Source organism: Gorilla gorilla, chromosome 9, assembly GCF_029281585.2.
Source record: "Gorilla gorilla gorilla isolate KB3781 chromosome 9, NHGRI_mGorGor1-v2.1_pri, whole genome shotgun sequence".
In the NCBI taxonomy this organism is placed as follows: domain Eukaryota; kingdom Metazoa; phylum Chordata; class Mammalia; order Primates; family Hominidae; genus Gorilla; species Gorilla gorilla.
Genome location: NC_073233.2, coordinates 10,081,694 through 10,097,933, shown reverse-complemented (window position 1 = coordinate 10,097,933; position 16,240 = coordinate 10,081,694). Strand labels below are relative to the sequence as shown.

Genomic DNA, 16,240 nt, shown 5'->3' with positions numbered 1-16,240 from the left:
AATATCATCTATAGTCTGATGATTCCCAAATTTTTATCTCCAACCCAGACCTCTTTACCAAACTCAAGATTCTTGTATCTTACCCTACTCTTCATCTTCACTTCGATGTCTAAAAGAAATTTATTTAAAATTAACATGTCCATGTTTTCTTTCTCAAACCTCTTCTACCCAAAACCTGTCTCAGATGATTGCATTACTATCATTCTAGTTGCTCAGGTCAGAAATTTTGGAATCTTCCTTGACTTTGTCACACATTCCTCATCTAAGTTATCAGCAAATCCTCTTGGTTCTACCCTGTAAATTACTTAGAATCTGTATAGTTCTCACCACATTCATTGCTATTACCCTAGTGCAAGCCACCACTATCTCTTGCCTGAATTACCACAATATACTCTTCAGTTCTTATTGTTTTTATTTTTATTTATTTATTTATTTTGAGATGGAGTCTTGCTGTGTCACCCAGGCTGGAGTGCAGTGGCCCGATCTCAGCTCACTGCAAGCTCTGCCTCCTGGGTTCACTCCATTCTCCTGCTTCAGACTCCCAAGTAGCTGGGACTACAGGCGCCCACCACCACGCCCAGCTAATTTTTTTGTATTTTTTTTAGTAGAGACAGGGTTTCACTGTGTTAGCCAGGATGGTCTTGATCTCCTGACCTCAAGATCTGCCTGCCTCGGCCTTCCAAAGTGCTGGGATTACAGGCGTGAGCCGCCGCACCCAGCCCCACTCTTCTGTTTTTACTCTTACTCTTTTGCATCTGATTCTAAACATTGCTACCACAGTGGTCATTTTGAAGCATAAGTCAGATCATTTCCCTTTTCTCCTCAAAACCCTAAGGTAGTTCACATTTTTTTACTCAGAGTAAGGACCAAAGTGCTTACATTGGCATATAAAGTCCTCGAAGGTAGGATTTCCCATTACTGCTCTGAACACATCTACGATTCTCTCCATTGCTTACTCCACTCTAAACTTACTGCTTCCTTGCTCCTGTTAGGACAGGATAGGCATGCTATTTATTTGGGCCTTTGCCCCAGTTGTTCCCTTTGAAACACTTCTCCTCATATATCCATATAGTTAACCCTGACACTCTGTACTCACGTGTCACATCAATGAAGACTACTCTTGCGACACTATTTTTGGTTTATTTTTTTGTTTTTGAGACGGGGTCTTACTCTGTCACCCAGGCTGGAGTGCGGTGGCGCTGTCATAGCTCACTGCACCCTTGAATTCCTGGGCTCGGGATTATTCTGACTTGGCCTCCCTAGTAGCTGGGACTACAGGTGCGTGCCACCACACCTGGCTAATTTTTTTTATTTTGTAGAGACAGGATCTTGCTGTGTTGCCCAGGCTGGTCTCAAACTCCTAGCTTCAAGTGATCCTCCCACCTCAGTTTCCTAAGTAGCTGGGACTATAAGTGCACGCCATTGTCCCTGGCTGATTTTTAAAAAATTTTTCGTAGAGTCGTGTTCCTATTTTATAGTAGAGATGGTGTTTCACTGTGTTACTCAGGCTTGTCTTGAACTCCTGGGCTCAAGCAATCCCCCCACCTTGGACTCCTGAAGTGCTGAAATTACAGCGCAATCCACCATGCCACCTTTATTTACTCTCTCTTTCTACCCCCAACCCCAGTTGCTGTGTTTCAGTCCAATGCAGTTATTGTTTTCTGTGATGTTCAAATTGTCTCATATTTGGGCAGCAAGGAGCCCTTTCAGATTGGCTCGTAAGTCCTTTCCACATGCCTCCGTAGTGCTTGGTAACTTTCTTGCTTGTAGGATTAACTTTGTAAAATTTTGTTCAGGAGTTCTGCCCTCTGTGTTCATTAATTAAATTCCATACACTGCCCCCCACCCTCACCTGGGTTTTTTGTTTTTGTTTTTGTTTTTGTTTTTGTTTTGAGATGAGGTCTTCCTGTGTTGCCCGGGCTGGCCTTAAGTGATCCTGCTCAGCCTCTCAAGTAAGTGGGACTATAGGTGTGTGTGCACAACTGTGTTCAGCTAACGTTTTTTTCTTACAGCGTCCCTACCCAGTTTTGGTATAAAGATTATGCTGACCTCATGAACAAACTGGAGAGTATTTCCTCTTTCTATTTTCTAGAAAAGTTTGTATAAGGTAATAATTTCTAGCTGAGTACAATGGCTCACATCTGTAATCTCAGCACTTTGAGAGACCAAAGCAGGAGGATCACTAGAGAGGCCAGTGAGACCAACTTTGGCAACAAAATGAGACCTTGTCTCTAAAAAAAAAAAATTTTTTTAAATTAGCCAGACATGATGGCACATGCCGATAGTCCCAGCTATTTGGGAGGCTGAGGTGGGAGCATCACAGGAGCCCAGGAATTCAAGTTTGCAGTGAGCTATGATACCACCACTGCACTCCAGCCTGTCTCAAAAAAAAAAAAAAAAAAGAAAGAAAAGTTGGTAATCTAATCTGATGGTAACATCAGATGTTTGGTACTGGTAATGATAGATGGGTCTGAAGTAGTATTTATAAGACTGTTTGGGGGAAAAAGTAAGAGTTAGAGGATTATTCAGCTTTTTATTTTATATTTTGAGTGACTTTTGATGTTATATTTTTGTAATATGTATTCATTTCAATAACTAAAATTTCAAATTTATTGGCATAAAGTTGTTTAAAAATACCCTGGTCTTTTTTTTTTTTTAATGTCAGTGGCGTCTATAGGGACACCTACTTTTTCATTCCCAACATTGACTTTTATTGTGCCTTCTCTTTTTCTGTTTGACCAGGGATCTCCCAGTATTACTGGTAACTTCAAAGAACTAACTTATGGCATTATTGATGTTCTCGCTCCTGTGATTGTTTCGTATTTCATCAGTTTTTAATTTATTATATCTTATTAATATGTATTATCTTGTTCCTTTCTCCTTTCCCCTTTGATTTTCAGCTTTCCTTCTGTCAAATATATGCATTTAAATATGTAAATTTTCCTTTTAGTTCAACTCTGTTTTTTTTTATGTTTTTGTTATTAACTTCTAGATGAAAAGTAAAAGGCGATAGCAATAGCAATTCTTAGAAATTTGAGAGTTCCTTTAATGGCCCAATATATTGTTAGTTTATAAATGTTCCATGTGTACTTGAAAAGAGTGTGTACTCTGTAGTGAATGAGTACAGTGCTCTTACATTAGGCTAAGTTAGACCAGCCTGGGCAACCTGGCAAAACCTTGTTTCAACAAAATAGTGTCCAGGCATGGTGGTGGGTGCCTATTGTCCCAGCTACTTGGGAAGCTGAGGTGGGAGAATAGCCTGAGTCTGGGAAGTAAGTCAAGGCTGTAGTGAGCCATGATCAGCGATTGTACCACTACACACCAGCGTGGGTGACACAGCGAGACTCTGTCTAAAAAAAAAAAAAGAAAAAAGAGAAAAACCTGAACTTTTTAGGTATTTGTGATTGATCATTTGCATTATTTGATAACAGGATTTTTTACTTCAATACTTTCTTGTCATGTTTTTAAAAAATTCTCTCTCTTTGGGCAAACCAAAGAAAGTAAAAAGAAAAAACTTTTTAGTCAGCAAATGTCTATTTACCTTTTTCATTCAAGACAGCACTATGAGTTGTATGGTGAGACAGCCATACGTTTGTACTGCCAAAAGAGAGAGAAAGCATTTAGAGAGTATACAGATGATTGAAATACAAACATAGTGTGCTGAGTGAACGAAGTGTCTGGATAAAGTGCTCAGAGCTGGGAGGAGGACAGTTTTCAAGGGGATTTTCCACTTTGACTTGAAGGTGTTTAGTTTTATTCTTTCAAACACCATAGTGCAGTGTATTTGACACCTTGTGTTTTGGCTATACAATCCTAGGAAGCGTTTATAAATGAAACTTGTTAGGTTATTCTTAGGTGTACAAGAGTCGAGCAGAAGTGCACCACTGGACTCCAGTTTTTAAGATAATGTCTGGGACATATCTGTATGCCTGAGTAATTTTTTTCTTCTTCTTTTGGTTTCTTGTTTATAGGAAGAGCATTAAGAAGTTGGTTTTGAAGAACCTTAATAATAGCAATCTCTTTTCTCCTGTTAATCGTGATTCAGAAAATCTAGCTTCACCATCTGAATATCCAGAAAATGGAGAGAGGTACACTGAATTCTGTTTTGAGTTCTTCTTAGTAGAGAGTCATAGTCTCATTTTTAAGACATTCTTAGGAATTTATGACAATTTATGAAGTTTGATGAATATTGCATAGAAGTATTACAGCTTATGAGCACCTAGAAATCAAATCATATTTTTGTCTTTTGAATTCATTAAACCTTAAAATTATTGGAGTTCTGATTTAGTGCTTCAGAACTATTTTGGTATTTGTGTATCTTGTTTTGGACAGGGTTAGCATGTATTTGACACCCTTCAGCCCTTTAAGGGATATTTTGTCTGTGGTGATTTTCTTTCTTTTTTTTTTTTTTTTTGGGACAGAGTCTCACTCTGTCGCCCAGGCTGGAGTGCAGTGGCATGAGCCAAGATCGCCTCCCATGCTCAAGCGATTCTCCTGCCTCACCCTTCCATGTAGCTGGGAATACAGGCACCCGCCACCATGCCTGATTAATTTTTGTATTTTTAGTAGAGACGGGGTTTCACCTTGTTAGCCAAGGATGGTCTCGAGCTCCTGACCTCAAGTGATCTGCCCGCCTTGGCCTCCTAAAACGTTGGTATTACACGCGTGAGCCACCGTGCCCAGCCTTGTACAGTGATTCTTAATAGTTAGGTATATATTCTTTCATTTCAGAAATTTATTTATTTATTTATTTTGAGACGGAGTTTTGCTCTTATTACCCAGGCTGGAGTGCAGTGGCACGATCTCGGCTCACTGCATCCTCTGATGTGAATTATTCAAGCAATTCTCCTGCCTCAGCCTCCTGAGTAGCTGGGATTACAGGCATGCACCTCCAAAGCCCAGCTAATTTTTTTTGTATTTTTAGTAGAAACAGGGTTTCGCCATGTTGGTCAGGCTGGTCTTGAACTCCTGACCTCAAGTGATCCACCCGCGTCGGCCTCGAACTCCTGACCTCAAGTGATCCACCCGCCTCGGCCTCACAAAGTGCTGGGATTACAAGCGTTATCCACCACACCCAGCCGAAATTTATTTCTTTATAAATATATTTTATTATATAAAGATTATGCATGAATGATATATTCTGTAACCTGCTTATTTCCATTTATTTTATTAGAAATGCCTTTCCATTATCTGTATGAATATATTTGTCTTTTCTTTTTTAATGATTGCATAAGTCATTATTGTGAATGTAAGATAACTTGACCAGTTCCTTGTTAGTGGACATTTAGATTATCTGGTATTCCTCTACTCAAAACAGTGCTTCAGTAAAAATCCTTATATACTGGCACAAGTTCTCAGGGCCTCCTGAGGGCTGCATCACGAAAAAGAAAAAAAAAAAAAGAAACCCTTTGTATAGACACCTTTGCACTCCTGTTTTTTTTTTCTTTTGGATAAAATTCTAGTGTTTTTTTTATTATTATTTATAAAGCATTTTTTAACATTTTGTTGATTGTAATCTTAAAAACCTAACTTTTTTTCAGTTTTTAATCTTAAAATTAACCAATTATTTGATTCCACATAGGAGAGTATACAATAGAGATAGTAATTATCTGTTTCACAGTACTGCTGTAGTAAGTATTAAGTGAATTTTTAATACATGGAACTATCCAGAACAGTGCCAGGCACTTAGTAAAGGCTCGGTATTAGTTAGCTATTATCATTGTTATTACTACTACAAGAGGCTAAGGTATTATTTCTTTTCCTTTTCAGATTTAGTTTCCTAAGCAAACCTGTTGATGAGAATCACCAGCAGGATGGAGATGAAGATTCCCTTGTGTCACATTTTTATACTAACCCTATTGCCAAACCTATTCCTCAAACCCCAGAAAGTGCTGGAAATAAACACAGCAACAGCAACAGTGTGGATGATACCATTGTTGCATTAAACATGCGTGCTGCTTTGCGAAATGGGCTGGAAGGAAGCAGTGAAGAAACCTCTTTTCATGATGAGTCGCTTCAGGATGACCGAGAAGAAATAGAAAATAATTCTTACCATATGCACCCAGCAGGTCAGGTTCAGATTGATGCATGTTTAATCTCTTACCAGTCATTCGAGATGACTTGCTTGTTGCAGATATTCAACATATGGAAGTCAGCTGTTTGGCATTTTAAGTATTATTTTATGTGATCCCACATAGGAGAGCTTAATATTTAAACAGTTTTATGCTTTAGTTGATTCAGAGTTCGCATACTCTTTGGACCTTAGAGTATGAAAATTGATACATATTTAATTATCCTGGTGTAGTCTAAAGAACCCAAATTTTATAACCAAAGAGACTATCCTGATATTTTCCCTGGCTTTGTAAACTCGGATAGATTGCTTATTGTTTTTTGTTTGTTTGTTTGTTTGTTTGTTTTTTCTTGAGACAGTGTCGCTCTGTTGCCCAGGCTGGAGTGCAGTGTCGCAGTCTTGGCTCACTGCAACCTCAACCTCCAGGGATCAGGACCTCTCATCTCAGCCACCCGAGTAGCTGGGATTACAGGCACATGATACCACACCCCGTTAATTTTTGCATCTTTTGTTTTGCCATGTTTCCTGGGCTGGTCTCAAAATCCTGGGCTCAAGCGATCCTCCTATCTTGGCCTCCCAAAGTGCTAGGATTACAGGCATGAGCCACCATGCCCAGCCCATTTTGGGTGTTTTGTGGTATTCTTGAAGTGTCTCCAAAATTTATATTTAGTTTTCTTATTGCCATTATATATATATATATATATATATATATTTGGTTATTTAGTATCATAAGGAAAGAACTTTATACTTTGACAGTAAGAATCCCAGGTAGCCTGGGTGTGGTGGCTCAGCACTTTGGCAGGCTTAGGTGGGAGGATCATTTGAACCCAGAAGTTTGAAATCAGTCTGGGCAACATAGCAAGACCTGATATCTACAATAAACTTAAAAGTAATTAGCCAGGTGTGGTGGCATGTACCTGTAGTTGCAGCTACTACGGAAGCTGAGGTGGGAGGATCACTTGAACCCAGGATTCAAGGTTGCAGTGAGCTATGATTATGCCACTGAACTCCAGCCTGGGTTGACAGACCAAGATCCTGTCTCCTAAAAAAAAAAAAAGAAAAGAATTCCAGGTGCTTAATCTGTATTTGTGTATGTATATCTACATGAATTTATTATGCTACTATATATCTTTTTAATAGGAAGTTTTATATTCTAGTTTTTTCATTTACCTTGTTTGCTGCCACCCAATTTAGAGTTCCCTTCCCAAGAAGCAAGTATACAAGTGGGTGTTGCTGGAGCCTGGAGTTTGGTCTGATGTTGGCCTGAAATACTTTTCTCTCAGAGAGCAACTTAGCCTTATATCTGACTACAAGTAGGACAAGGAGTGAATAGAGCAAGCAAGCACACCAGTGTTCCACTACTTTCCTTGAGTTTTTCAGCGCTCTGCTTTTTTTATTTTGGTTATTTTTTTTCTATTTTAATTTTTTCTTTCTTTCTTCTTTTCTTCCTTCCTCCCTCCCTCCCTTCCTTCCGAGTTTCGCTCTTTGTTGCCCAGGCTGGAGTGCAGTGGTGTGATCTCAGCTCACTGCATCCTCTGCCTCCCAGGTTCAAGCGATTCTCCTTCCTCAACCTCCCGAGTAGCTGGGATTACAAGCACCCGCCACCATGCCCAGCTAATTTTTGTATTTTTGGTAGATAATGGATTTTTGCCATGTTAGCCAGGCTTGTCTTGGACTCCTGGCCTAAAGTGATTTACTCACCCCGGCCTCCCAAAGTCCTTGGATTACAGGCGTGGGCTTGCCTGGCTGGATTTTTCATCTTTCTTTTAGCTCTTTATTTGGGAGTGTAAATTTGAAAAATAAAAGAGGTTTATGCAAAACAGGCAATGAAACAAGAAGAATTGGGTTTGGAGTTTTATATCTACTTCTATTGTTAAATTACAGTATAAGCCAACGCAAGTTATTTCCACTTGGGTTTTGGTATCCTTGTGTGTAAAATAAAATAAAAAGCTGATTAAGCTTTTCTCAGAGTATTTTATGGGGTGCCTTTTATAGTCCGGGATGTTAATGGGTGTCCTCTGAAAATAATGTTCTGTGGTTAAATCTGGAAAAACACGAGGTTAAGCAGAGTTTAATAGGCTATTTACTGTAAGTTTTAGACTCTTTGATGTATCATATGTATGTTCTTCAAACCTATTTGACCATGAAGCTTTTCACACACACACACACACACACACACACACACACACACACACTCACACACACACACTCACACACCCCTTCTCCTAGGAATCATGTTTGGTAGAAAAGTAGTTTGGAAAATTCTTCATTCTGATATATTTTCTCTTTATATGATGATTTAGTTGCTGATTATTTCAGGTTATTTTTTTTTCTGTTTTTTTTTTTTTTTTTTTTGTCACAGGTATTATTCTCACTAAGGTTGGTTACTATACTATTCCATCTATGGATGACCTTGCTAAAATTACCAATGAAAAAGGGGAGTGCATTGTCTCTGACTTCACTATTGGTCGGAAAGGTAAGTGTGAGTTTAGCACTTAGTGATTAAGCCAGAGAGTTGCACCTTATTTTTGTAATTAGGGGAAGCTTTTGATAGCTGAATCTTCATTTTCCTACATTTGGGCCCACCTTGGCCTGAATCTTAAATACTTTGATTGATAAGTAACAAAACAAGAAAGACTGGAACCATGTAAATTTTTAAATTTTTATTTATTTTATTTTTTCTGTTGAGATGGGGTCTTGCTACATTGCCTGGCAGATCTCAACTCCTGGGCTCAAGCATTTCTCCTGCCTCAGCCTCCTGAGAAGCACAGAACCATATAATATTCTTTGGGCTTAGGTATACCTGTTTGGTGCTAGTAACTATTTGGGTCATTTTAATTTTCTGTAATTAAAGAAAATACTGGAAATACCAAGAACTTCTGAGAAAATTGAATAATAGGCAAGAGATGTATAACACTTAGCATGAACTTCATGTTATTATTACTGATAATTTTCTTGTGGGAAATGCCACTGTGCTATATTGTATTAAAAAGAGCTCAGGCATTTTAACCCATATGCCAGGCCAAGTGCGAAGGTTTGTTTATATAGCGTCATTATAGATAAATGGGAAGAGATTTAAGAAGGTTGTTTTGAGGCTAATGGGAGTTTTATAAAAATGCAGATGTTAGGCCTGTCGCAGTGACTCACACCTGTAATTCTAGCGCTTTGGGAGGCTGAGGTGAGAGGATCACTTGAGCTCAGGAGTTCTAGACCAGCCTGGGCAACATAGTGAGACCTCACCTTTACCAAAAAGTAAAGAAAATTAGCCAGGCCTGGTGATATGTGCTTGTAGTCGCAGCTACTTGGGAGGCTGAGGTGGGAGGATTGTTTCAGTTTAGGAGGTTCAGGCTGCAGTGAGCCAGGACCACTGCACTTAAGTCTGGTCAACAGAACAAGACCTTGCCAAAAAAAAAAAAAAGAAAAATGCAGATTTTAAATCAGATAACAGTGTAATTGAAGTTACTCCCTAAGTCCCCATTCTTACCAGTCTAGGAATTGCTGAATGATTTAAAATACTAATACTTAAAACTGCTTTCTCCTTGTGATTGTTTAATCACTATAGTTGTAAAGTAGGCATTTGCCTTCATACAGAATGAATTTTTAACTATTTGCTCTGATTTATAGGTTATGGTTCAATCTATTTTGAAGGAGATGTGAATTTGACAAATCTAAATTTGGATGATATTGTGCATATCCGGAGGAAAGAAGTAGTTGTCTACTTAGATGATAACCAAAAACCACCTGTGGGTGAAGGGCTAAATAGGTAAGAGTTTATGTACATACAGAAAATTATCAGCTAAATCACAATTTTTTTTTCTGTAAACATAAATGTGTTTAGATGTATGCTTCTGTAGCTTGCTTTCCTTACTATAGAGTACATTTATTGTCTCTACTTTGATTTAAAAGTATAAATGGCAAAGAAATGCTATACTGTGATTTTGAACTCCTTTTCCCTGATTTTATTTTTTAATTTATTTTTTTACATTCCTTGGATTCTATTCTATTTTATTTCATTTCATTTCATTTCATTTTACTATTATAATTTTTTTTTTGAGATGGAGTTTTGCTCTTGTTGCCCAGGCTGGAGCGCAGTGGAATGATGTCAGTTCACTGCAACCTCCGACTCCCAGGTTCAAGCGATTCTCCTGCCTCAGCCTCCCAAGTAGCTGGGATTGTAGGCACCCGCCACCATGCCTGGCTAATTTTTGTATTTTTAGTAGAGACAGAGTTTCACCATGTTGGCCAGGCTGGTCTTGAGCTCCTGATTTCAAGTGATCCTCCCACCTCGGCCTCCCAAAGTGCTGGGATTACAGGTGTGAGCCACGCTGCCCAGCCTCCCTGATTTTATTGGGTCCAACTGCTAATTTCAAAAACTCTTTTTAATAGTATTTTGCTTTATTCCTGTTTCTGCTGTGGCTATACTTAACTCTCTATTTTAGTGTGAGATCCTAGCTTCTAATATCTCTTTAGTCAAGTGAAAGGGCTATAGTGAAAATTATTTATCTTCATAACCTACCAACCCTGAATCAGGAAGAAATAGAAAATCTGAGCAGATCGATCAATCCTTTTCCTTTCCTTTCCCCTTCCGCTTCTTTTCTTTTCCCTTTCTCTTCTTTCTTTCTTTTCTTTCTTTCTTCTTTTGAGACAGAGTTTCACTCTTTTGCCCAAGCTGGAGTGCAGTGATATAGTCTCAGCTTACTGCAACCTCTGCCCCCTGGGTTCAAGCGATTCTCCTGCCTCAGCCTCCAGAGTAGCTGGGATTATAGGTGCCCGCCACCATGCACAGCTAATTTTTGTATTTTTAGTAGAGACAGGGTTTTGCCATGTTGACCAGGCTGGTCTTGAACTCCTGACCTCAGGTGATCTGCCCACTTCGCCCTCCCAAAGTGCTGGGATTACAAGCATGAGCCACCGTGCCAGGCCAATAATTAGTAAAGAGATTGACTCAGTAATCACAAACTTGTCAAAAAAGAAAAACCTAGAATCAAATGGCTTCATTGGTGAATTCTACTAAGCGTTTAAAGAAATAACACCAATCCTACTCAGACTCTTCCAAAAAATTGAAGAGAAGGGAATACTTCCACACTCATTCTATGAGGCAAGTGTTACCTTATTCAGTAACCAAAGACACTGCAAGGAAAGAAAACTACAGACCACTTGATGAGTATATTGATGAAAAAGTCATCAACAGAGCCCTAGGAAGCAGAATTTAACAGCGTATTGAAAGGATTACACATCATGGCCAAAAGATTTATTCTGGAATGCATGGATGGCTCAACATACAAAAGTCAGTGAAACATACCACTTTAACAAGATAAAGGAATACACCACATCATCATCATCATCATAATACAGAAAAAGTATTTACCAAAATCCAACACTCTTTCATAATAAAGGCACTCAAATACAGAAGGCTTTTCCTTTGAGACAAGGCAACACAAGGATGCCTGCTTTTGCCACTTTTCCCAAATATACTACTGCAAGTCCTGGTCAGAGCAATTAGGCAAGAAAAATAAAAGTTAATACAGTTTTGAAAAGTGGTAAAATTATCTCTGTTCTTTGATGACATCTTGTGTAGAAATCCCTAAAGATGCCACACAAAAAAACTTACTAGTTATAAACAAATTCAACAAAGTTACAAGATACAGAATCAACATGGAAAAATCAGTTGCACTGCTATACACTAACAACAAAAATTAAGAAAACATTTCATATATGTATAGTAGCATCAAAAAGAATAAAATATACACAAATAAACTTAACCAGGGAGGTAAATGACTTGTTTATACAAAACTGCAAAACATTGTTGAAAGAAAGTACACCAGACACAGATAAATGGAAGACAGACCATACTCATGAGTTAGAAAACTTCATATTGTTTAGCTAGGTGCAGTGGCTCATGCCTGTAATCCCAGCACTTCAGGAGGCCTAGGCGGGCAGATCACTTGAGGTCAGGAGTTGAGACAAGTGAGCCTGGCCAACATGGTGAAACCCCACCTCTACTAAAAATACAAAAATTCGCCAGACGTGGTGGCGCATACCTGTAATCCCAGCTACTCCGGAGGCTGAGGCTAGAGAATGGCTTGAACCTGGGAGGCGGAGGTTGTAGATTACACCACTGCACTCCAGCCTGTGTGACAAAGCGAGACCACGTGTCAAAGAAAAAAACTTAATATTGTTAAAATGTCAATACTGCCTACAGTGAAGCATAAATTTGATGCAGTCCCTATCAAAATCCCAGTGGCATGATTTGTAGAAATAGAAAAATCCATATAGAATTTCAGAAATCTCCAAATAGCCAAACACTCTCAAAAAAGAACAATTTGGAGGTCTCACATGTCCAAATTTCAAAACTTATTATAAATCTATAATAATCAAAACAGTATGGTAGTGGCATACAGACATAAATACCAATGGAATGTAATAGAGAGCCCAGAAATAAAACTTCATCTATATAGTCGAATGATTTTCGAGATAGGGTCTTGCTGTGTCACCCAGGCTTGAGTGTAGTGATGTGATCATGACTGTCTGCAACCTCTGCCCCCAGGTTCAAGCTATTTTCCTGCCTCAGCCTCCTAAATAGCTGGGACCACAGAGATGCACCACCACGCCCGGCTAATTTTTGTATTTTTTGTAGAGATGAGGTTTTGCCTTGTTGCCTGCCCAGCTGGTCTCAAACTCCTGAGGTGAAGTGTTTGGCCTGCCTTGGCCTCCCAAAGTGTTGGGATTATAGGTGTAAACCACCACGCCCAGTCTTAAATGATTTTCAGTAAGGTATAAAAATTACTTGGGGGCAGGGTGGTGTGGGGCACACATAAAAAAACTAAAAAAAAAAAAAGAATTATTTGATCGGGAGAAGATAGTCTCTTCAACAAAGGATGCAGGCAAACTGGATATCCACATACAAAAGAGTGAAGTTACGCCATATACAAAGATTAACCCAAAATGGATAAAATACCTAAGTGTGAGATCCAAAAATGTACAACTCTTAGAAGAAAACACAGAGGAAAAGCTTCATAATATTGGTTTTGGCAATGATTTCTCAGATATAACATCAAAAAGTATAAGCACCAAAAGCAAAAATAGACAAATGACACTATATCAAACTGAAAACCTTCTGCACAGCAAAAGACAAGTGAAAAGGCAACCTATAAGAATAGGAGAAAATATATGCCAATCATATTTGATAAGGGGTTCATAGCCAGAATATAAAGAATCCTGCAATTCAATAGCAACAACAAAAATAATAACCCATTTAAAAAATGAGCAAAGAAGATGGGTGCAGTGGCTTATGCTGTAATCCCAGCACTTTGGGAGGCAGAGAAGTGAGGATTGCTTGAGGCCAGGAGTTCAAGAAAATAGGAAGACCCTGTATCTACAAAAAAAATTTTTTAAGTAGTCAAGCATGGTTGCACACACCTGTAGTCCTAGCTGCTCAGGAGGCTGAGGCAGGAGGTTCAGCTGAACTCAGGAGTTTCACCATGTTGGCCAGGCTGGTCTCGAACAGAGGTTACAGTGAGCTGTGATCATGCCACTTCTGTCCTGCCTGAGCGGGAGAGGGAGACCCTGTCTCTCAAAAAAGAAGAAAATATTGGCAAAGGACTTGAATCGACGTTTCTCCAAAGATATACAGATGACCAAGGAGTACATGAAAAGATGGCCAACATCACTAATCATTAGAGAAATGCAAATCAAACCACAATGAGATACCATACCCATTAGGATGGTTACTAGAAAAAAAAAAATGGCCGGGCGTGGTGGCTCACGCCCATAATCCCAACACTTTGGGAGGCCGAGACAGGTGGATAGCTTGAGCCCAGTCTGACCAACATGGCAAAACCCCATCTCTACTAAAAGTACAAAAATTAGCCGGGTGTTGTGGCGGGCGCCTGTACTCTCAGCTACTTGGGAGGCTGAGGTTCGAGACTCACTTGAACCCGGTAGGCAGAGGTTGAAGTGAGCTAAGAATGTGCCACTGCACTCCAGCCTGGGTGACAGAGCGAGACTCAGTCTAATAAGAAACAAATTGCCATGTGTCTGCCAATGTGGAGAAATTGGAACCTTTGTGCACCATTGGTGGGAATGTATAACAGTGCAGCCACTATGGAAGACAGTATGGTGGTTCCCGGAAGAGTTAAAAATAGAATTACTGTCTGATCCAGCAGCTCCACTTCTGGGTATATATACAAAATTGAAAGCAGGATCTCAAGCATTTGTATACCCATGTTCATAGCAACACTATTCACAACAGCCAGTAGGTAAAAGTCACCCAAATGTTCATTGATAAGTGAATGGGTACACAAAATGTGGTATATACATGCAATAAAACACTATTCAGCCTACAGAGAAGATTAGCATGGTCCCTCACAAAGATAACACACAAATACATGAAGCATTCCGTATTTTTTATTTTAAAAATTAAAAAATATATGTTATTCAGCCTCAGGAAGAAAATTCTGATATATGCTATAACATGGATGAACCTTGAGGACATGCTAAGTGAAGTAAGCCAGTCACAAAAAGACAAGTACTATATTGTGATGTATCTGGGATAAGTCAACTTTATAGAAACAAAGTAGAGTAGTATTTGCCAGGGGCTCCGGGAAGCAGGAAATGGAGAGCAGCATCTACCTATTACATCCTAGTAGTCACTGTGTTTAGGTGTAAGGCATACAAAATGAATAGGAGCAACACTTGAACTCTGGTATTAATATTAGAAGTGGTACACTACCACTCTTGTAGTCATCTTCATACCGATATTCCTGATACTTCATTTTCTAAGCATTTGTTTTTAGTAAATGGGTAGTAGCTGTTTTTTATTATTATTTAGTACAGTAGCCCTTTAAGACCTGCGTAAGACTTGGTTCGTACCACTGGACTGTAACTTAAATAAGTTAGTGATTCCTAGCTTAAGTGTGAAAATTAGATTGGAAATAATTGATGTACCATGGTAATTTAAATAAATGCAGTCTGACTCTAGAACCAGATATTGAGTTGTCAGTGTAGGAGTGACTCCTTGCTCTTAAGCTTATGGGGCAAAATTCAAGTTTATGACACATGCAGAATAATTCCAAGGCAACATAGTTACCATTATTCACTATTTATGTGTTAGCTGGCTTTCTGGTCTTATATATGAAGCGCTTTTACTTTAATTGGTTACTTTAATTGGTTATGTTTTACAGGAAGGCTGAAGTTACATTGGATGGAGTTTGGCCAACAGATAAAACATCTCGTTGTTTAATAAAGAGCCCAGATCGCCTTGCTGATATCAACTATGAAGGAAGATTGGAAGCAGTTTCAAGGAAACAGGGAGCTCAATTCAAAGAATACCGGCCTGAAACTGGTTCTTGGGTGTTTAAGGTATAGTCATTTAACCCAGTTCAGACTTTTATAAACTATATTTGGAGTCACAAAACGTTTATGTTGGAAGGGATCCTTTGCTAAATTCTATTGATTGATTGATGGGGGTCTTGCTCTGTTGCTCAGGCTGGAGTACAGTGGTGGGATCATAGCTCCCTGCAGCCTCAAATTCCTGGGCTCAAGCAATCCTTCTGCCTCCGCCTCCCAAGTAGCTGGGATTACAGGCATGCACTACCATGCCTGGCTACTTTTTAAAATGTTTGTAAAGATCGAGTTTCTCAGCGTTGACCAGGCTGGTCTCCAACTCCTGGGATCAAGCAATCTTCCCTCCTTGGCCTCCCAAAAGTACTGTGATTACAGTTGTAAGCCACTACACCCAGCCAAATTCTCTATTTTTAGAAATTTGGAAAGAGATGTACAGATACATTATGATTCACTCCAAACTACAAACCTAGTTAAAATTCAGCAGTAATGAGTTCTTACAAACTCTGTGGGCTCGTGATTCAAGTCCTCTACCCAACTCCTATGAGGATTTATAAATACATTTCTAAGGTGTAGTTTTTCTAATGTTTGTCATCATTAGGGACTTCAGTAATTCATCAGGCAGGTGTCTATTGGATCAACTCTTCCTATGTAATTGTCATTCTTACTTTTAAAGATTTTTGGAGATGAAGAGGTTGACTGTCCGTAATAGTTTAATCCAATGATTTCCTCCCATTCTAGGCTGGTTGAATTATTTAACTTGTTAAAGGCCCTTGGGTAGATAGAGGATAACAGGCAATATATGTCTGTGAAAATAATAACAAGTCT

The 16,240-nt window shown here is 39.0% G+C and overlaps 1 protein-coding gene and 1 non-coding gene across 16 annotated transcripts in view; both read left to right on the top strand.

The window, feature by feature from the left end:
• NUP98 (nucleoporin 98 and 96 precursor) overlaps positions 1-16,240 on the top strand; it is a 119,988-nt gene that overhangs the window by 65,766 nt on the left and 37,982 nt on the right. For all 15 annotated transcript variants that reach the window (XM_004050483.5, XM_019036762.4, XM_055355210.2 and 12 more), the window contains exons 15-19: positions 3,972-4,088; positions 5,770-6,068; positions 8,433-8,546; positions 9,695-9,833; positions 15,253-15,430. In XM_004050483.5, the coding sequence (XP_004050531.5) occupies positions 3,972-4,088; positions 5,770-6,068; positions 8,433-8,546; positions 9,695-9,833; positions 15,253-15,430 (847 nt within the window). The remainder of the gene's footprint in view (positions 1-3,971; positions 4,089-5,769; positions 6,069-8,432; positions 8,547-9,694; positions 9,834-15,252; positions 15,431-16,240) is intronic.
• LOC115936344 (U6 spliceosomal RNA) lies at positions 14,374-14,477 on the top strand. Its single transcript, XR_004071840.1, has one exon. It is a non-coding gene; the product is annotated as a U6 spliceosomal RNA (small nuclear RNA).